Here is a 22,520-nt window from a genome sequence, read left to right on the forward strand (position 1 = left end):
CACTGCGCCACCAGGGAAGCCCCTCTTATATTTTTTAACTTCTGTCTCCGTGGTTCTTTGAAGGTGATATCAAGTAAATGCTTATGGTTTCTTAATTTAGTAACAAGACTTTAATTTCATAGTCTCAGAGATATGAAGAACTGCTAAATTTTCACCTGACTTACCAACCAGATGAACAATTTATGGACTTATTGCCTTGTTTGGGCTGCTTACACTGCTCTTTTGCACTTACTGGTGGAATTGAATCAAGCTTGCATTGCAGCCTTCTGATGAGGCACTTCAGAGCCTTGAACAGACTTTGCTACATCACAGAAAGTCCGACTAAATCATTTTCATAGTTATCTGTCCTCTCTTGCTTCTGCTGCCTAAGAACTATTGCTTAAGAACCTCTGGAATGAGAACAAGAAACATGGGACTATAAGTTGAGCATGGAGAATACTTAAGGTAAGAGTCTTCATCCATCAACTCTTCTATTTATACTAATGTCCCATTAATAGAAATAATACGTAGTGGTATCAGGAATCAATGTTTTTGTGTCATTCACATTTTTATTGAGCGTCCATGATACTTGGAACAGAATTAGCAAGTAAATATGTAAGAACCAAGATATCTATTTATATACATAGTTCCATTTTAAACTGTGGCTGGAGGAAAGTATTTCCCTAATATAGTTCCTGGAACTTAGCCAAGCAGCCCAACACTTCAGGGCACAGAACTGGAACAAGTGATCCTAGGTTTGCCAGTTGATAGAAGGGATGTTAAGTGATTTGCTCGTGAAAACGCATCTATTTTTGGTTATGAGTGAAGAAAAAAATTTACCTAGAATATTTGGAGGTAATCTGTCTATAATGCCTACAGAAAGGGAAAAACGTTCAGGAGCCACTTCTGTCTTGGAGTGGGAGGAAAATGTGTAAAGCTCAGCTATTCTAGTCCCTGGCTTTCAGGCAGTATCACACCTAAAACACTCCGCAAGATGGTAATAATCTATCTTTCAAATCTTCACTGCAAGTAATTCCACATTTCCAGTGGGAGCTTATGGCAGTGTGTGGCAACCCATTCAGTTACAAAGTTTTTTCCTCCTGAGTGTAGTTTTTCTTCTTACGATGAAAGACTTTTTTTTTTTTAAATTGGGGTATAATTGCTTTACAGTGTTGTGTTAGTTTCTGCCGTATAACAAAGTGAAGCAGCTCTATGTATACATATATCCTCTCCTTGGACCTCCCTCCCACCCCCTAGCCCGCATCCCACCCCTCTAGGTCGTCACAGAGCACTGAGCTGAGCTCCCTGTGCTATACAGCAGGTTCCCACTAGCTATCTGTTTTACTTACACATGGTAGTGTATTTATGTCAAACCTAATCTCCCAATTCATCCCACCCTCCCCTTCCCCCTCTGTGTTCACATGTCCGTTCTCTACGTCTACGTCTCTATTTCTGCCCTGCAAATAGGTTCGTCTGTACCATTTTTCTAGGTTCCACATGTATGCGTTAATATATGATACTTGCTTTTCTCTTTCTGGCTTACTTCACTCTATGACAGACTCTAGGTCCATCCACGTGTCTACAAATGACCCAGTTTCGTTCCTTTTTATGGCTGAGTAATATTCCATTGTATGTATGTGCCACATCTTGTTTATCCATTCGCCTGTCGTTGGAAAGAGTGTTTGCTGTGTCTCCAACTGGGTCAAGAGTGGCTGATAATGTATTTCCTTTTGGTAACCTTTTCATGGAATCACTGAATTATCCATTTAAAATGGAAACAATAGGTAGGGGCTTTGTTGCCCTAACCCACCACTCAGTCATTCAGGTCCCATTTGAACACCTCCAGGAAACTAGCACTTATGCCTCCTGAGGCCGTCTTTCCGTTTCTAAGAAATATTTTTCATGTAAGTCATGTAGGACCTCCTAAATCTTCCCTTCTTCAGGCCCAAATCATCCTAACTCCTTTAACTTTTAATTCATTTGAATTAATTTTGCTTTTATTTCTTCATCCTTTAAAAAATATTTTTACTTACTAGGTTTAGACAGTACCTTCCCAGGGAGCAAAAGGCTGTGTGGAAAACATCTGAATAACACACACGCTTTATGAGCCAACAAGAAATTTAAATGTCAGAATGACAAAAATGCAGGAGGGAGAGTGAATATATCCGGAATGGGGCCTGGTACGGAAGAGCTGAGCCGACAGGCTCTGCAGTGGAAACTCTAGCTAGAGGACCAAAATAAGTTTGTTCACGTTCCATAAATTCATGAAGGCCGTTGACTGCACTGCTCAGGAGAGGGTCAGAAATTTCCACTCCCTCTCCCCACAGGACAATCCTGTGGTTCATAGTTCCAGGCTAAACTGCCTCTTCCCGGCCCTGTGGTCTCTGGATGATGTAAAATAATAGAGCTGGACAGCACTTGAGACATCAGCTGACCCTGAAAACATTCCAGGGTGCAGGCTCTGCAGCCTTCTCGGTAACGCGCTCTCTTTATCACCCTCTGCTATTTCCCCATGGTCTCTGCCTCCCCACCCCTGGTTGAGGCCAGGACCTCGAGGTATCCCAACCCCCGGGGTCAGGAGTAGTGTCATCAAGAAAGCCCGATGTCAGCCAGGGGCATCACTTCCGCTGCCTTCACACAGGTTTGGTTTGAGCGCCGCCTACACAGTAAGTGGGTGATCACAACCTGTACTCTCAGTTGGGACAGTCACATCTTCAGAAGGACCAAAACTGGAATAGATAACTTCTAAAAGTCCCTTCAGATCGAACGTTTTGTGATTCTCTAATTCTGTGACCCAAGATAGGCTAAAAGAGTGAATCATAGGTTGTTTCTTGTAAACATTAACCTCAACTACTGTGAAGTACTTGGACCATCAGGAAAATTTCTTACTCTTTGGGTGAAGTTCAGTCCTGATGGCCAAAGCCTCCAGAGGAGCATGAGAAGGATGAAGAAAGAATCCAGAGAAAGAGCACGTGCGACCGAGGAGGAACCTTTAGACTCCTGCACATCGAGGCCACAGACCATGCAGAGACCTATCCACCGAGGAGGGCTCAGGCACCAGAACAAAGGGACAGCCGTGAAAGTGAAAAACAAAGATAAGATAAATGAAGAGAACAGAAGACGTATTCTGCGTCTTAAGTCATGGGTCGTAAGGAAGAAAGAATTGTCTGAGAGGCCTAGGCTGAAAACAGATTCATATGAAATTCATTTTCTTTACTAGGAAAAACTAAGCATATTTTGGTTGTACATGCCTAACTTTAAAAAAAAAGTACTTTTCTTTGTAGTGTTTGAAGGTTTTTTTGATTGATAAAAGTAGTAATTGCTCATTGTAGACAATTTTCATAATACCAAAAAATGTAGGGCTTCCCTGGTGGCACAGTGGTTGAGAGTCCGCCTGCCGATGCAGGGGACACGGGTTTGTGCCCCGGTCCGGGAGGATCCCGCATGCCGCGGAGCGGCTGGGCCCGTGAGCCATGGCCGCTGAGCCTGCGCGCTGGAGCCTGTGCTCCGCAACGGGAGAGGCCACAACAGTGAGACGCCCACGTACCGCAAAAAAAAAAAAAAAAAAATGTAAAGAACACTTAGAGAGAGTTGCTCTTACTGGGCCTGTTTCTTTAGTCCCTTAGCCCCCGGTGCATTCTTAAACACGGTTGAAATATGGCCCAGGCCATTTTGTGTATGGATTTTTCACTTAGCATTATTACTATGTTCCAATGTCATGTAAAACTCTCAAGTTACACCATTTGAGTGACTACATAATATTTCATCTTTAGAAGTCACCCGTGTTTCTGCAGCCATTCTCCTGTCTGGGGACAGTTAGGTGGTTTCCTCTTTTTCATGATCATTATAAATGACCCTGTTAATAAACATCTTTGTACATGAGTATCTCTTCACATTTTAAATTATTTACTTGTTTTCTTGAACTTTTGAGACTGATGTCATAAAGAACACCCATTCCCTACCTGAGTCCTCCTCGTTCAAGGTAGAGGACTGGGATGGCCCTGCCTCTGGCCCAGCCTGGCAAGTGTACAAGCACCGTTCCTCACATGAAAATAAACACCGTTGCTCGGAACTGTGTAAATCATTTCTGACTGTACTTTTGGGAGATGACATTACTGGACCGATTTTTGAGTTTGGTATTGGAGTGTCAAACAAGGTGACACTTTTATTATCTCATGCTCTCGTCTACTGTAACTGACCTCCCGGAAGCTTTGGTCCATGAGATGTCCACAAGTTCACATTTCAAGTACCTGCCGTCTGTGGCCCTCCACAGAAGTGATTTTCAGCTGAAATGCTTATATTTGCCCTAACCTTGAAGGGTACCTCTTTTTGGGTCCTGCGGCACTGCTGGAGACTTACCTCCACGGGAAGGCCGCTGTTCTCTTCTCTGTGGAAGCACTAAGTGCCCATCTTGAAGGGCGGTCAGTAGGCTCTCCCAGCAGCAGGCCTTCCTCTCTCGTCTCTGGCCTCGGAAAAGCTGTGTCTGCGTCCCTTTCTGTGGGCCTTTCCCTGTGCAGTGCAGCCTCCTCCTCTGATCTGGTGTGCTCTTTGCTTCTTGACATCATTGTCTGCAGCAAGGGTGACAGCCTGCCCCTGACCCCTGGCTCCACTGGTTGCACTGGCTGGTTTTACTGTGTCTGAGTGGAATGTTCCTTCTTTCCTCAGGTAAGGGAGTGGCTCTTTCTTTCTGTTTTTAACTATTTAACTTTTATACCTTATCCTAGGGGACTTGGGGGTTGGGGGGACAGTGTGGCAGTACAGGAAGGGAAAATATCAAAGATGACCCTGTTGTTTTCCTTCTTTTTTTCTCAGCTTTGTTGAGATATAATTGACAAATAAAATGGTAAGATACTACCATTTAAATGTTACAATTTAAAGTGTCGGGCTTCCCTGGTGGCACAGTGGTTGAGAGTCCGCCTGCCGATGCAGGGGATACGGGTTCGTGCCCCGGTCCGGGAAGATCCCACGTGCCGCGGAGCGGCTGGGCCCGTGAGCCATGGCCGCTGAGCCTGCGCGTCCGGAGCCTGTGCTCCGCAACGGGAGAGGCCACAGCAGTGAGAGGCCCGTGTACCGCAAAAAAACATAATAAATAAATAAATAAATAAAGTGTACGCCGTGATGATTTGATATGTATTTGTACATCTACATCACGAAAGGATTCTTGTCATCTCGTTAATTAGTGCATCCGTCACCTCACCTATTTATATATTCCAGTGTTATTTTCTAATCAGCTTGATTGAGGCATAATTTATATACAGTCAAGCCCACCAGTTGTAAGTGTACAGTTCCATGAGTTTTGGCACACATGCACAGTAGTGTAACCACCACCATACTCAAGAGAGAGAACAGAAAGTTTCCTGTGGAGACGTGTGTTTCCATTTCTCTTGGGTAAATACACCTCAGAATGGGACTGCTGGCTTGTATGCTGTATTGTATAAGAAACCACCAAATTGTTTTCCAAAGCGGCTTTACCATTTTGTGTGGATTTTTTCTCTTAGTACCTTTTAGGGTTCTTTTTTCTCTGCCTCTTCGCCTCCCTCCACCCCTCAAAGAAGTCCCTGCGCCTTACAGTGTATGTCAGTCTTCAAGCAAAGACAAGGCCAGAGTCGGTACATCGAGGAAGAAGAGCCGCACTGGAGGGAGACGGGGGCATACGAGTGAGAAAGATGCTTCTAGAAGGATTTGGGAACCTCATGCTGTTACAATTCCTGTGACTACAGTGATACCATAACTTCACGTTGCTTGAGGCTAACCGCAACTTACAAAACACTTCGCATGCATTAGGTTTGCTATTCCTGTCCCCCTTTGCAGATGGTGAGACAGGACTTACCCATGGTCACGTTGCTAGTTAGTAGCGGCTCCAGGCTTGGGCTTCAGGTTTCCTGACCATTGCCCAGGGCTTTAGCTGCCAGTAACGGCAGGTCGCCACGTGTGGATCCCTGGCGCTGAGCCGGGGGCCCTCTCACCCACCACCATGCTGTGTGCTGTTCTTACTACTTTTCAGATGAGGCGTTGATATGACTTGCCCAGGGCTGTGGAGCCAGGAGGAGGCTGGAGTGGCATGGACCCGGGGCCCTGACTGGTCCTGTGCTCTTTCCCTTTCTCTGGGCAGGAGAAACAAATGCTCCTTTCTAACAGCAGAGAGAAAAGGAGGAGGCAAAGGACACACGGGGCTGGGCAGGGGCCGCATCTGTTGGCCAACGTCCTGGCCACTTCTGTTCCAGTTTGCGTCGTTCCCTTTTTTTTTTTTTTTAATTTATTTGGTTGCACCAGGTCTTAGCTACAGCAGCCGGGCTCCTTAGTTGCGGCGTGCCTGCAGGATCCGGTTCCCCGACCAGGGATGGAACCCGGGCCCCCTGCATTGGGAGCGCGGAGGCTTAGCCACTGCGCCACCAGGGAAGTCCCACGTCGTTCACTTTGCACATCATACGTCATCGTTTCCAGGCTCTGTGTCCGTGCTCAGGCCCCAGCGAGGACACCTGCTTCTCCTGCCTCTGTTACCTGCGTCCTCTGCCTCCAAACCCCTGTTCCAGGTGGTGCCTGACCTCTGGCTGCGTTGTCACCTTGCCTTCTGACGTCATTTTCTCCCTCTTCTCCCCTCCTCGTCCCCTGTGCCCATCCCCCTGCCTCTGCCGTCATCAGAACAGCATCCACCTGCCTTTCTCCAGGCACGTCTGCTCCCAGGGCTGCTCCGCTTACCTGTGAATATGCTGTTTAAAGGGGGCGGAGGCCAGTTTCAGACCCATTCTAGTAATGTTTCCATTTTTTTTTATCATTTTCCATTTTTTATCATTCGTGTGAAAATATGAAACTCAGCGTTATCTACCCTAAATATACTATTACTTTTGAAACTGTCTTTTTTTTTGCGGTATGTGGGCCTCTCACTGTTGCGGCCTCTCCCGTTGCGGAGCACAGGCTCCGGACGCGCAGGCTCAGCAGCCATGGCTCACGGGCCCAGCCGCTCCGTGGCATGTGGGATCTTCCTGGACCGGGGCGCGAACCCGTGCCCCCTGCATCAGCAGGCGGACTCTCAACCACTGCGCCACCAGGGAAGCCCTAAACTGTCTTTTTAACATTTAAGCGTTTGCCGTCAATGTTTCCGTGAGCTATTCAAGAATGATGTTGTTAATAGAAACTCCTTATGACAAGATCTACATCCTGAATGGTGAAAGAAAAATGTTTCTGCTGTACTGTTCTCTGCAAGTCATAAGATTCCAAAAGTGAATCTTCCGTTTTATTTAAATATTACCAGGAAAAGCTAGTTGTTTCTTTGTCTTACTAGTCAGGCTCACCCACATGTAGCAGAGGGTCACTGGATTTTACGTTGCACCCCTGAAGAGATATTTCAACTTAAGTGTCAGAATTCAAGATCCAGTCCTGGTTTCCGGGAAAGCAGGTGGTACATTTTCAGAGGGTGTGTGTGCAGCACTTGGGCCTCAGGGGAGGTGTTGGAAAATAAGTTCAGAGCCCCAGGTTCTCTGCATGGGGGACCTGGCTCTTTCCCGTCATCTGTCAAAGGGAGGGCCTGGCCTGGGTGTGGCCCCTGAGTGTCAGGGAAAAGATCCGCACAGCCCAGAAGCCACCCAGTGGATACTCTCCTCGTATCTGCTTTTGGGTGTATCAAGCTGGAGGATGTAAGCAACTATTAATTATGACTCAGCTCATGTCAGTAAATGAGATGAAGCCTGGTCAAGTAGGACCTTGCCCTACTTAGCTGTTTCCTAGCAGACCCAGGAAATAAGACATTTTACAGATGTATTGAATTCCTTCTGCATCATAGGGACAGGAGAAGGACTGCAAAGTTATTGGGTGAAATGTAAGGGCAGCTCAGTAAGCATCCTTCAGGATGAGAGGCGTTCTTTAAAAAGCTGAGTTTGGAATTGGCACATGAATTGATGAAAATAGGTGTGTGCTTGGGGAAGAAGCCAAAAGTCATCTTTGGGATTCTTTTCTGTGTGGGTCTGAGCTCCTGAACAGGCCACAGTCTGCCACCAACCTGGTTGTCTGGGGCTGGTAGCTGGACTGGGGAGATGGTTAGACCCCAGGCTTGGGGGAGGGGTGTGCAGGGTGGAGGGGGGCTGGAGCAGCACCTTTGCTGGAAGGGCCAGGGGTCTCCTCGGGTGTCGCCTTTGGCAGCATTTCAGAGCAGGACCCTCCCACCCGCGCTCCTCTGTGCACAAATGTCTATTAAGTGCTACAACTCAGCAACATTGCTGTTTTTAAACAGCATACAAACGTGACTAGAAATATCCTGAGAACGTTTGTTTTCACCCTTCCTCTAACATTCCGGTTTCTAGGGTGGAGAAGAGGGTGTTAGGGAGAGTTGAGGCGGAGGCTCGTGGAAGAAGAGAATCTGTAAGCCTCAACTCAGGAGCCCTGAGGAGGGCTTATTCAGAGCTGAAGGCCTAGACACGAGGGCCGGAGAGCCGAGCCAAGCAGCTTGTTCAGAAGGCACGGAGGAAAGACGGGACCCTGTGAACAGGATGCGTTTCGACACAGCTGATGGAACCCTCAGTACCTCCTGCGATAAGTCCAAAAGTTGAAGGGCTCTGTTCCTCCAGTGCAGGAGGTTGATGGCGTCTGAAAATTGACGACTATCTTGTAACGTTCGGTCCTGTGAGTCCCGGCCCTTTAGGGGCTTTCACACTCGGGGAAGGAGAGGCAAACAGGAAGCTTGTTCCAACCTCCCCCGTCCTCGTCCTGACCGTTTTCAGAAAAGCCCTCCTAGGGCTTCCCTGGTGGCGCAGTGGTTGAGAGTCCACCTGCCGATGCAGGGGACACGGGTTCGTGCCCCAGTCTGGGAGGATCCCACATGCCGCGAAGCTGCTGGGCCCGTGAGCCATGGCCGCTGAGCCTGCGCGTCCGGAGTCTGTGCTCCGCACCGGGAGAGGCCACAACAGTGAAAGGCCCGTGTACCGCAAAAAAAAAAAAAAGAAAGAAAGAAAGAAAAACCCTCCTAGGAGAGTTAGAAGGAAGAAGGCATTTGCTGGAGGTTCCAAACAGCACGGCCCCTTGTTGAGAACCATTGCTGAGGACGAGAAGAGGCATTTCCAAGTGATGCGTCCACACCTCAGACTCCTCTGTCTCCAGCTGCAGGATTCCCGTGAACTCACATGTGTTGATTCTTTCCATTAACCGCCTTCAATGTCATGTCTAGGCTTCCCCATCCCAATGTTAAGTAAATATTTACCTATGTTCTAATTTTCTTCAGGTTTCAATTTTTACGGTTAAATCTTTAACTTGGTGTGAGGTAGGGATCTCACTTTTTTCTTCCTTCCGGATAGTTAGCAGCTAGCACGTTGTCCCAGCATCATTTATTGAATAAGTCAGATTTCCCCACTGATGTGATCACCTCCCTTCAAAATCCTACTTTCAGACACCAGCACTCCCCGATGGCATCCTGGTCGGGCCTCAGCCGCTCTGAATTTGGGCCGTGTTCTTGGCAAACTCCCACTGTGGCCTCCTGCACAGTGGTCCTCTGGCCCGCCAAGGGCTCGGTTTCAGTGGCGTTGCTATCTTTTTCCATAGAGCAGATTGTGTGGTTATTTAAGCTCTGTATTTTGCTCACATTTGATAAAAATCAATGGAGAAAGGGTGTTAGTACTTGCAATAAGAAGCTGGCCAGGTAAATATGCAAGATAGAAATCATCTGGTCTCAGAAAAGGGGCAAGCATTTCTCCTCAACCAGCTGCTTTTGGACTTAAGCTGGTTGGCTGAGGGTTTGAGTGTGGAGGAGAAAACATAGACACAGTTGTGGAGACAAGTTATCTAAGGTCATCTAAGTAGGAGAGGGAATCCCTGCTCTGAAATGGTGCCCGGGGCACCATAAAGACAATGAAAAGCCTCACTCCAAGCAAAGCTGGGCTGAGGGCATCGCTGCTGAGCTGCCTTCACCCCTGTGTGTGCCGTGTCCAGCCACGAGCTGTGCTCAGACACCATCCTGCCACCGACACACAAAACCAAGTACAGTGCAGAAGGGAGAACACACCCCGCTCAGTGACTTTTCAGCCCAGCTCCACAGGTAGGCGCCAGCTGTCCTCTCTCCACTGCTGTTGACAAGCCAACGCCATGGTTGGCTTCTTTACATCACTTCTCTTCCCCGTCACCACCCCTGCCCTGGGCCCAGGACACCCCGTCTGTGCCGAGCAGGGGGTCTCGTAGGCAGTCTCCCCACGTCCACCCCGGCCTCCATCCTGTCCCCGCTTCCCACTGTGGCCAGGGGGCCTCCCAGAAGGAGGGTCTGAGCATGTCAGCTCCCTTTCAGCGCCCCCTGTTGTTAGGCGGTGACCACAGTCTTTAATATGGTCCAGCTCAGCTTCCATCGTGGGTCCCCTCACCCCGGCTGCCACCGGTCCCCTCCCCTCATCCCACTCCTTCCCAGCTGGGAACCGCCTGGAACGTCTACCCCAGTCGCAGGTTGACCCCCCATCCTCAAATGGCAGGGGACCCTCTCCTGCCCACGCAGACCAGGACTTGCCCCCATTCGTGGGCTCAGGATGCTGCACGTACAGCAAGAGCCTCCTGCCTCCATAGCATCGGCTGCAGCTGATGGTCTGACGTGTGTTTGTCGATGAGCATGTGTTTCCCTCCCTGGACGGGAACTCCGCACGTGCAGGACCCCGTCCGTCATCACTCAGCATCCTCCTCGTGACGGGCACACGGGGGCATGCAGTAAATATCTCTTGAGCATTGTCCTTGTTGGCTCTCTGGGCCACCTACCCTGACAGATGAGCTTTCATCTAGAATTCTTTTATATTTTAAGATAGATAATATTGGTCCAGAATGGTTTTATTTTGTATTTTCATTTATAGAACGTTGTCTCTTGCCTTTAGAGTGGTCTTTTCCCGTGTCTCCGTTGGGCCCAGAATCTCCAGAATTGCATGGACTACAAAGCTTAGAAAATGCGAAGGTGGTCAGGGCAGTTTTTATTTCATCGTGTGCCTTGTAGCATTGCCTACCCTGCCCTCCCAGCACGTGTACTCACCACATTTTAGTGAATTATATCTTTTAAAAAGATGGTTCTCAATATATGTTTATTGATTTGTTTTTTATGTATTATTTTAATTTGAAAAGCACGTCACCGTGGTATACAGTTTTTGGAGGAAAGGAAAAAATGATCTCTGACACTGCTTCTTAAACTCAACCACTGTTACCATTTTAGTGATTACCTTTTGGTCTTTTATATGCCTTTTAACATTGCCACAATCACAGGTACATAAATTTTATGTCCTGCTTTTTTCCCTCTAAATAACCTTAATGTTGATTGATCATATTGTGTATGACGTGGTGTATGAGCCTATTTTATTCAGTTCAGTTAGCATTTATGGGCACCATTCCCAATGCCTGGAACCGCTCAAAGGAAGTACACAGATGCGGTACTTGGACTATATAATAATAGAACACCACCGGTCTGCGGCTTTTGGTGACATGTTTACTTCACACATGTATTAATTTTGTGATGCCACATCTTCATCCCAGGAGGAAGCCTATGCAAGAGTGGTTTCATTTGTTTAACAGCTTCTTTCTTCACTTGTTCAACAGCTTGATTAGGGCTTACCCCGTGCCAGGCGCTAGTCTGTGTGCTGGAGACACAGCAAAGTCCTTGCGTCCCGTGAGGGGCCAGACAGGAGTGAGTGAGTGAGTGAGTGAATGAATGAGGTGGTCGGTAGAAAAGAAAAAAGGCCGGTGAGAGAGAGGGGTAAGGGCATGGGGGGTGCTCCTCGACAGGGTCGGGGGCGCTGCTCTGGTGACATCTGGGTGGAGAGGGACTTGGAGCAGGCGACGAGCTGTGCAGCCATCAGACAGGCTGTTCCTGGCAGAGGGACCAGAAGGTACAAAGGCCCTGAGGTGAGCGAGACAGTGAGGGTGGGGGTGGGCAGGAGCTGAGGTCAGTGAGCCCGGGCAGGGTTGGGGGGGAGGCATGAGGAGGTCGGGCGGGGAGCCCGAGGAGATCTGGTGGGGGGGCCCTAGGAGATCTGGTGGGGGGGCCCGAGGAGATCTGGTGGGGGGGCCTGAGGAGATCTGGTGGGGAGCCCTGAGGAGATCTGGTGGAGGAGGAGCCCTGAGGAGATCTGGGGGGGAGCCCGAGGAGATCTGGTGGGGGGGGGCGAGGAGATCTGGTGGGGAGCCCTGAGGAGATCTGGTGGGGGGCCCGAGGAGATCTGGTGGGGGGGCCCGAGGAGATCTGGTGGGGGGGCCCGAGGAGATCTGGTGGGGAGCCCTGAGGAGATCTGGTGGGGAGCCCTGAGGAGATCTGGTGGGGAGGCCCGAGGAGATCTGGTGGGGGAGGAGCCCAAGGAGATCTGGGGGGGAGCCTGAGGCGACCTGGTGGGGAGCCCTGAGGAGATCTGGTGGGGGAGCCTGAGGATCTAGGGGGGAGCCCGAGGAGATCTGGTGGGGGGAGCCCGAGGAGACCTGGTGGGGAGCCCTGAGGAGATCTGGTGGGGGGGCCCGAGGAGATCTGGTGGGGGGGCCCGAGGAGACCTGGTGGGGAGCCCTGAGGAGATCTGGTGGGGAGCCCCGAGATCTGGTGGGGGGGCCTGAGGAGATCTGGTGGGGGGGCCCGAGGAGATCTGATGGGGGGGCCCGAGGAGATCTTGTGGGGGGGCCCGAGGAGACCTGGTGGGGAGCCATGAGGAGATCTGGTGGGGAGCCCCGAGATCTGGTGGGGAGCCCTGAGGAGATCTGGTGGGGGGCCTGAGGAGATCTGGTGGGGGGGCCCGAGGAGACCTGGTGGGGAGCCCTGAGGAGATATGGTGGGGAGCCCCGAGATCTGGTGAGGAGCCCTGAGGAGATCTGGTGGGGGGGACCGAGGAGATCTGGTGGGGAGCCCTGAGGAGATCTGGTGGGGAGGCCCGAGGAGACCTGGTGGGGAGCCCTGAGGAGATCTGGTGGGGGGGCCCGAGGAGATCTGCGGGGGGAGCCCTGAGGAGATCTGGTGGGGGGGCCCGAGGAGATCTGCTGGGGAGCCCCGAGGAGATCCGGTGGGGGGGCCCAAGGAGATCTGGTGCGGAGCCCCGAGGAGATCTGCGGGGGGAGCCCTGAGGAGATCTGGTGGTGGGGGGCCCGAGGAGATCTGGTGGGGAGCCCCGAGGAGATCTGGTGGGGAGCCCCGAGGAGATCTGGTGGGGGGCCCCCAAGGAGATGTGGTTGGGGAGCCCCGAGGAGATCTGGTGGGGGACCCCCGAGGAGATCTGGTGGGGGGGCCCGAGGAGATCTGGGAGGGCCTCCCAGGCTGTGGTCAGGCCTCTGGCTGTTCCCCGAGCGAGGTGGGAAGCAGGGCGAAGTGACCTGATCTGCTTCTTGCTCTGACAGGGTGGCTTCACTCCAGCTTCCCTGTCCCCGGGAGCCCCTTCAGTTCCCACCCTGTCACCTTTTGAAAGAGTCACTTCATGTCTGACCGGGGCCTGCTGAGCTCAGGGTGTGCAAATGGTCAGGTAGAGAGTTGCCACACCCCACAGTGTCACAGAGCCACATTGGGTCACCCTGCTCCAAGAAATTAGGCACGATCCACGTATTTGAAAAACTCGGTAACTCTGAATTTCTTGTTTCCTTATCTTGTGCTCATCCAAAGCATTTTTTTCTTTCTAAAATAAAGACCACATATATTTTTCAAATTGCATAAAAATGTATCCTATTAAGACTTCCTATCAGTCTGTGATCATAAAGCAGCTCCACCCTGGAAGGTTCTAGAATCAGCTTTTCTGGGGGTGGGCTGGGCAGTTAGCCTGATGATAATCTTCCTTGTGTTGCTTTATGGTCAGATCTGCCACATGCCAGCGTGAGATCCTATCAGCAGCTTCCAAACATTTCTTTCTGAAAGAACAAACTTGTCACCGGTTCCTCAGGGTAATTGATCTCTTTTGTCTTCTTCCTGTTACCAGACTGGAAAGGAAAATATGGAATGTGTTTTACCGCTGACTGAACACAACCCAATGAACTGTCCTGACAGTAGTTTGAAAACCAGCAGCTAGCAGTTTGTGCAGCTCCAACATCATCCGGCACTTTCCAGAGCAGACTCATTGTTTACGAGAACTCTCGGCCTGACGACATTTGAACCTCAAGCTCGGTGGCTTTCAAATACTTCTGCAAAAGAAAAGTACCCGGAGCCCCCTTTCCAAAATGGCCACAGATGAGTATCTGTGGATGGTCATCTTGGGTTTTTTCATAGCTTTTATCTTGGCGTTTTCCGTGGGTGCCAATGATGTTGCCAATTCGTTTGGTACCGCCGTGGGCTCGGGTGTGGTGACCTTGAGGCAGGCTTGCATCCTGGCTTCAATCTTTGAAACCACCGGCTCGGTGTTACTGGGGGCCAAAGTCGGAGAGACCATCCGTAAAGGCATCATTGACGTGAACCTGTACAACCACACCGTGCAGACGCTCATGGCCGGGGAGGTCAGTGCCATGGTCGGTAAGTAGCCTTGTCTTTCCACCCACGGGAATGTGTCCACTGACCCATTTCTCATTTGTCATATCCATAAATGAGATTTTTGTTTTAACTTTTCAAAAACTGGTTTGATGGTTCTTTTTTTTTTTTAATTGAAGTCCAGTTGATTTACAATGTTGCATTAGTTTCAGGTGTACAGCAAAGTGATTCAGCCATATGTATATGTATGTATACTTTTTCAGATTTCTCATTTACTATATCTTATTTGTGCTCTCTGTGTTTTAATTCAGTTATGATTTTGGTCAGTGTTCAAATATCAAGCAACCATTTCTTTCCTTGAATGTATGGCAGACTTGCTTGTTCAAATAGATTTTGGCTAAGTCAGCGCTTTTCATAAAGTCCAGAAAAAGATATTTGTAGCATAGCTCTTTGTCATTTTAAAGCTGTTTAAAAGTTATTAAAGAAAGAGCACGTCTAAGTGAATGTGTTTGAGAGGTTTACTTAGGTTTATTTATAAACCTTGAAGGTTCATTTCTATTTTTTCATAGATTTTTCATCAGTTAGGAAGTAATGTTTCGAAAACTTGGTTGCCCAAAACCAGTATTTATTAGCTTAACTTCTGTATTCTCCGTTGAAGTTTTAGAGCAGTTGCCAATTGACTCTTAAGTGACTGTGTTTTCAAGAAATTCTGGTCTTCTCTGTCATTTGTGTTCCTTTTGTTAGTGTTTGTTTGGATTTTCTGATTCCACCCCTGGGAGCTCCATCTAGTATGCTTGTGTTTTTTTTTTTTGTTTTTTTTTTGCGGTACGCGGGCCTCTCACTGTTGTGGCCTCTCCCGTTGCAGAGCACAGGCTCTGGACGCGCAGGCTCAGCGGCCATGGCTCACGGGCCTAGCTGCTCCGCGGCATGTGGGATCCTCCCGGATCGGGGCACGAACCCGTGTCCCCTGCATCGGCAGGCGGACTCTCAACCACTGTGCCACCAGAGAAACCCTAGTACGCTTGTTCTGTTTTCCACCGGAAGATCACTTGTATGTCACCTGTTTGCAGTAGGACCTTTTACTGGTGGTGTCGGGCGTGTGGTTCCTCCCCTACCCGAGGCGACTCCACACTGGCAGCACCGTGGGTGCTGCCCTTGCTGAGCTGGAAGATTCGGGCAGCAGGGCCTTAGGTGCCGCCGGCAAGCTCCTCCTGTGCTTGCCTCTAGGTCGAAGTGATGCACAGCAGATGGCGTGTCTACACGGGTAGTGGGGGAGGGGGGGAGAGGGGAGTCCTGCCACCTTCTGCTTTCAACAGGGCACGTGCTTTTGTGGGGAGAGCCCTGCACCGGGAGGCCGGATGCTGGTGGACCAAGAACACGGCTACATCCCACGGATCCCCAGGGGTTTACCACCACCAGCACTTCTTAAGCCCCCAGAATGTGCAGGTCATTTGCCAGGTTGAAGATGGCCCATCATCTTCTCGTTACAGCGGGTTAGTTGGAGAAGTAGAGTCGTTGAGGCCTTTGATTGAAAGATGGATGTCCTCAGTAAGGGATTAAATACTACTAAAGCACAGTAAGCAGGTCATATGTGCTGAGGAGTTCCTCTTTGTCAGCTGCACATGTTGTTTGAAAGATGTAAGGCTCGTGATTACTTTAATTCGTCATTTTTTTTTTTTTTTTTTTTTGCGGTACGTGGGCCTCTCACTGTTGTGGCCTCTCCTGTTGTGGAGCACAGGCTCTGGACGCGCAGGCTCAGCGGCTATGGCCCATGGGCCCAGCCACTCCGCGGCATGTGGGATCCTCCCAGACCGGGGCACAAACCCACGTCCCCTGCATCGGCAGGCGGACTCTCAACCACTGCGCCACCAGGGAAGCCCCCATCATTATTTTTAAGAATTAAAAATCATTTACTACAACAGCTACTGTGATGATTGAATTGTTCACCTTCACTGAACATGTACGTCTCATCACAGTCCGGTATAACTGACGTTTCCCTGACAGTTTGACAGTTGTTTGTCAAATTCACCCTCAGTTGTCATGAGCAATATCTAAGACGTAATCATATCAAGTGGAAATTAAGATTTTGCCAGTCGGTATGATGCGGACAAGATATATTGAAAGTAGAAGAGAAATAAAGAAAAACACTGATGAAATTCCGTCTTTTTTTTAAATTTTATAATTGGAGTGTAGTTGATTTACAATGTTGTGTTAGCTTCAGGTGTACAGTAAAGTGAGTCAGTTATACATATACATGTATCGGCTCTTTTTATAGATTCTTTCCCATATAGGTCATCACAGAGTATTGAGTAGAGTTCCCTGTGCTATACAGTGATGAAGTTCAATCTTAACAGAGGTTCCTTCTTGCGTTGGATGAGCCCTTTGGGGAGTGGTGGTGCTTACTGAGGAGGTTTGTTTGTGAGGCTGCCCCAGGACCCTGGGTGGACGGAAGGCCTGTGGGCTGAGCTCCACGTCACCACTAACTTGCTGTGTAGACAGCATAAGTTGTCCAGTTTTGGGGTTTTCCCACCCCTGGCCTTGGTCTCTACACTCAAAGAATGAAGGATACTTACCTCCACTAGAATTTAGGTCAACCAAAGCATTTGGGGGTTTTGCTTGAATAACTTGATTTTGTTTGCTTTGGTGTCTTTTTTTTTTTTTTTTTGGTGTGTGGTTAGAAGAATCTCAAAGCCTATTTTGTTGGGAATTGGTGAGAGTTACCTAGACTTTTAAAACTGGGTTCCTTGTACATGGGAACTGGGGAATTTTAAGATGGTGGTATAATCATGATTGGCCCAAACCAAGATGATTCTGTTCAGATGCCTGAGTTCTCCCAATCTTCCTCTTTCAAAGTCAACATCCCTTTCTTTGTCCCTTTTCTCCCCGTCTCTTTATTCTTTTTTCTCTTTTCTCTTTATAATCGTCACCCCAAGCCCATGGGTCTCTGTGCTTGCTGGTAACGTTGTGGTAGAAGCTGTTAAGTTGATTGGGTAGGAGAAATTGTTCATGCCAGCCACACTCCCTGAACAAGGCATCTACGGGGACTCTAGCTCAGCCCTAAAGCAACAGTCGATCCGCTTAGTGTGAAACCGCCCATGGTTCCCCAAATCCACTGAGAATTCAGAACGTGCCATCTTTTCGTGGGAATACCCACGACAGCACGACCGAGCCCTCTCCTGGAAGCACCCTAGGAAGTGCTGAGTCTTCTTTGCCTCCGTGTGACCTGTACCTTCTCTGCCATTCTTTCATCCTCCAGGAGCCCGTGGCCTCAGACACCCATCTTAACCTCCACTTTGCCCAGGTTTTGTCTGGCAGCCTCATCCTGGGCTTAATCCCCTCCTTCATTGCAGGACATCGTTATCTTAGGTGAAACTCTCTCTTTTTCCCTCTGTTTTTCTTAACGTTAATCCCATTCACCTCCAGGAATTCCCCAGGTCAAGGAGGGCCTCCGGCCCACTCTCACCTTGCAAGGCCCCGTCCTCCCCTCTGTCCCCTGCTCCCCAGTGCCCACCGCCCCCTTCCTCCCTCTCTCAGGCAGCCCCGTCCCCCTACCTTTCCTTACAAACCCTCCTGTTATAAAGTCAGCCAGAGAGAGTGGCTTTCAGGATTGAAAACCTCATGGTCTGAATTCACGTGAGTGAGTTTATCCCATTCTCTTAACGTCACTATTTTACTTTTTGTAAGAATATTTGCTTTTTAAGTTCTGGTTCTGTGGTGTGAAACGCGCTCCAGAGTCCGGCTTTATTTTTAAAACAACTAGTCCCTGAGGAGCCCAGGGCTTAGATGTCCGGGCTTGCAGGACTGCCCGCGGGGGAGCCTGGCTGCTGCCATCAAGCCTGTCACTGGTTTGGCAGCCCAAGGCTGGCCCTCCTCCTCCCAGCACACGTTTCAGGGGGTAGGTTCGGGGTCACGGCCCGCTGCGACACAAAGGTCAGCCTGCCTGGCACTCCCAGAGCAGCTGTCAGGCTTGCTCCGCGAATGGGGACCCGCACGACCTCTCACGAGCCTCCGTGACGCAGGTGTTTTTGGAGAAAATGCCAGGGGTCTGTTTAAAGCTGCTGCTACCAAGCAGCCAGATTTCCAGAGTTAACACTTGGGATTAATGCCGTGCCCTGCTTATCAGCCAGGCCCTTTGTCCCCTGCAGCCCTGTGTGAGCTTTTCAACAGCTGTTTCCGAAAGTGACCTCTCCCCAGCCGATGCTTTTAATACTCCTTGCAAAACTTGATCTGCTTATGAAAATATCTGAAGTGAACTGTAGCCTGGAAGAACACGAAGCCTAGAGAAGGGTGGCGAAATCGAGGTAAAAGGACACAAAGCCCGAACCCAGGGATCCTCTTAATTCCTGAGAATTAGAAGGCCTGGAGGGAGCGGGCCAAAAAAGGCCCAGCCGCCCGGGCAGGCACAGCGGGTAGATGCCCAGCGTGGGGTTAAATATCATAGCTACTTCTCACAGGAGAGGCAGAACTGCGAAAAGTAACGTGGGATTACACACACTCGCTCTTTGTTTTTATTGAGGTATATTCGACGTGACGTTATATTGGCTTCAGGTGTACAGCATCGTGACTTGATGTCTGTATTTTATACTCTCTCTTGGACCGACTAATATACATAGGCAGTATGTAGCCTCCTCTTGATGTGACCGAACAGCGTAACTACAGCAGAATCTTTTCCAATACGCAGCCTTTCCTGTTTCTCCGTGTTCGTTAGTCCTCAGTCTCCTGCTTGGTCCTGGCCACACTTCACATCAGAACTCACCTCATGACCAGCACCCTTGCTTGACCGTGACAAAGGCAACTAGGAACTGACATCACGGGGCTTTTCTTTAAATACTTTCAAATACTTTCCTTTGAATAAGTCAGCATTATCCCTTCAGTGTTGAAGAATGTTCCTTTGGCTAAAGTTATTTGAGTGGTTTCTCTCGGGGCTTTGTAAAGAAACAAGAAGATGTGGCACATATATGCAATGGAATATTACTCAGTCATAAAAAGAAACGAAATTGAGTTATTTGTAGTGAGGTGGATGGACCTGGAGTCTGTCATACAGAGTGAAGTAAGTCAGAAAGAGAAAGACAAATACCGTATGCTAACACATATATGTGGAATTAAAGGGGGAAAAATGTCATGAAGAACCTAGGGGTAAAACAGGAATAAAGACACAGACCTACTAGAGAATGGACTTGAGGACATGGGGAGGGGGAAGGGTAAGCTGGGACAAAGCGAGAGAGTGGCATGGACACATATACACTACCAAACGTAAGGTAGATAGCTAGTGGGAAGCAGCCGCATAGCACAGGGAGATCAGCTCGGTGCTTTGTGACCACCTAGAGGGGTGGGATAGGGAGGGTGGGAGGGAGGGAGACACAAGAGGGAAGAGATATCGGAACATATGTATATGTATAACTGATTCACTTTGTTATAAAGCAGAAAACTAACACACCATTGTGAAGCAATTATACTCCAATAAAGTTGTAAAAAAATGATATATTATTTTTAAGAAATAAAGATATCAAATTACAAAAAAAAAAAAAAGAAAGAAAGAAACAATCCAGAGACAATTAACCCCAGGGAGGCATTGGGAAGGAGAAGGTAATTTGGGTTTCTTGCTTCTATGGCTGTTTGAGACACCCCGCTGTATATCTGGCTTTTTTCTGTCTTTGTTTTTTATCTTCAACCCGTAGGCTCCGCCGTCTGGCAGCTCATTGCATCCTTTCTGAGGCTCCCGATCTCGGGGACTCACTGCATTGTTGGGGCCACCATTGGATTCTCCCTCGTAGCAATTGGTACAAAAGGTGTGCAGTGGATGGAGCTGGTCAAGATTGGTAAATGCCATTTTCTTTCACTTATAAGCAGGAAACTTTACATTTTCTAGAGTAAGTGTTATTAAAAGTCACCGTTATACTTTTTTCTTTAAATGTTAACGTTTAGAAGACCTATATGGATAGGTCTATGAACGTTTTCCCTTAAAATTTCGGTTAGCAGAGATTGTGAACTGTTAGGCAGTTTTTAACTCCAGATGCTCTTTTCAAATGCTACATTGTCATCCAGCTTTGAAAATCAGTATCTCTTGTTCCCCGGGGTTAAGAAATTTATCTGGTTGAAATCAGTGTGCAGGCAGAGAAAAACTGGGCCCTGGTCCAGGAGTCAGAGTTCCTGGTGATGGGGAAGCGTGGAAGTGAGCCGAGCGCTACTTGCCCCACTGCATCCAGGAGACGCCCAGTCTGCCTGGTGCTCCTTCTGGGATGTGGGCTGCCCAGTGGGGACTGTTAGGAGAGGTTTGACAACCTGCTTCCCGGGTCTGACTTTTTCAGTAAGGGGGAAGTCCTTTCAGCCCCATAAGTACCAACACGCCCATTGTGAAAAACACTCCCTCTTGCCCATCTCCAACCTTTTACGAATCATAGTGGCCTTAGGAGCCCTAGGATAAGCGGATCCCTGAACTGCAAGCAGGACACAGATCGCCAGGGAACTCTGCTGACCCCAGGAAACTCACCTGACATCCCAGGAAACTCATCCGAGGTCCCAGGCTTCTAGAACAGTGGTGCTTGATTCTGGCTGCACTTTCAAGTTACCTGGGAGAGCAATTTAAAGATATCAGTGCCCAGACCCCATTCCAAACCTTTTAAATCAGAATTCTGTGGGTGGACCCAGAATGTAACTAGTTTTTGAAAACTCTGCAGATGTTTCCAGTGTGCAGCCAGAGGCTACGGGGTGACAGTACCAGGCTGGCCTTGGAAATTGAAAGGGAAGGTGGTCCCCTTTTCCGTGGCCCTTACAGCTGGCACAGGACGGGGCTGCATGAAGGTCAGGCAGAAGGGGCTCAGTGGGAATCAAAGGAACCGTCGTCGGAGGCCGGAGCTGGGAGGTGGTGTGTGTGCCGTGGCCTGGGGTCTGTGTGTGAGGACGGTGACCCCCGTGTGGAGGTCAGTCTGCCAAGGCAGTGGGTTTGTTGGGTTCTGAGTCAAGGTGAACAATTCCAGGAATGTTTACCAATGTATGTGCTATATGTTGGTATCACTGTATTATATAAATAGGACCTGAGTTATGTAGAATTTTAACATTCATTAGATTTTCTTTTAATTATTCAGTTGCTTCTTGGTTTATATCTCCGCTGTTGTCTGGTTTCATGTCTGGCGTGCTGTTTGTACTGATCAGAATGTTCATCTTAAAAAAGGTAAGTGAGGCTATTATTTTTTTAATTAAGTTTTAGACCTAATTTTGGTTCCACTCAATAGAAATTAATAGTGAGAGGGGTCAGAGGAAGAATTGTTAAGGCACAGCGCCCTGAAGTTGGAATTAGACATTATTCTAAAGAAGGTGGGAAGAGGTGGATAGAGTACCCAGGGGCTCCCCCAGAGCCAGCACTGGACAAGAGGTGTCCTGCCATATGACTTAGTTCATTGGTCAGCATTCTTGGGCACTGTGCTCACACCTCAAAAAAGGAAAGGTAATTATTTTGTGAACAGTAAACAGAATAGAGAAAGATAGTGTTACAATTTTGAAATTAACTAGCACTAAAAACAGCTGGAGAATTTCTTTACCGAAATGTCAGGTGTTTTCTGTTTTTTAATGGAGAAAGGAAGCTTCAGACACTGGTTTTCTTCCTATCCTTGAGGATAGGATAAAAAGAAGGAAATAACACCTACGGGGGCAGGGTGTGTGTGGGTACATTTTTATCAAAAATAAAATGAGATGAAAATGGAAGCTTACTGAGATCAGTATTCTCGGCAAGAAACAAACAAACAAAAACCTTGGTTACGTTTTGATTTGCCTGTCAAGGGGTTGTTGCAGCGTTTCATAAGCCCTGCTGCTTGCCTTTGGCTGCTCAGCACACGCGAGCACATCGGGACACGCCTGCCTTCAGCCGTCTCCTTGCTTGAAGACACAGCTCTTCTAGGCACAGCTCTTCTTCTAGGCGGGGCTCAGTCTCTTGGATGATCACAAACTTACCAGCCCTTCTCCGGGGTCCAGCTGTCCTAGGACCCAGTAACATCTTGGAAGGTGCCACCCACTCTTGCCCCCCCTGCACCCCCGTCATCTGCCCCCCGCCAGGAGTCACTTCCCAGGTGCTCCTGCCCCAGCCTCCGCTTGGGGACCTCCCTCTGTATCCCCACACGCTCACTGCCTTCTTATCATTGCACTCGCGTCGTTGTGCAGCGATTTATCTCCTGCTTGGCCC

The 22,520-nt window shown here is 48.9% G+C and overlaps 1 protein-coding gene across 9 annotated transcripts in view; it reads left to right on the plus strand.

The window, feature by feature from the left end:
* Window positions 1-22,520, plus strand: part of SLC20A2 (solute carrier family 20 member 2) — a 107,363-nt gene that overhangs the window by 43,499 nt on the left and 41,344 nt on the right. For all 9 annotated transcript variants that reach the window (XM_081221031.1, XM_081221035.1, XM_081221036.1 and 6 more), the window contains 3 exons: window positions 13,863-14,389; window positions 20,023-20,163; window positions 21,430-21,515. In XM_081221031.1, the coding sequence (XP_081077157.1) occupies window positions 14,101-14,389; window positions 20,023-20,163; window positions 21,430-21,515 (516 nt within the window). In that variant the 5' untranslated portion in view covers window positions 13,863-14,100. The remainder of the gene's footprint in view (window positions 1-13,862; window positions 14,390-20,022; window positions 20,164-21,429; window positions 21,516-22,520) is intronic.

This window comes from Mesoplodon bidens (genome assembly GCF_964165515.1).
Source record: "Mesoplodon bidens genome assembly, chromosome: 20".
NCBI classification, from domain to species: domain Eukaryota; kingdom Metazoa; phylum Chordata; class Mammalia; order Artiodactyla; family Ziphiidae; genus Mesoplodon; species Mesoplodon bidens.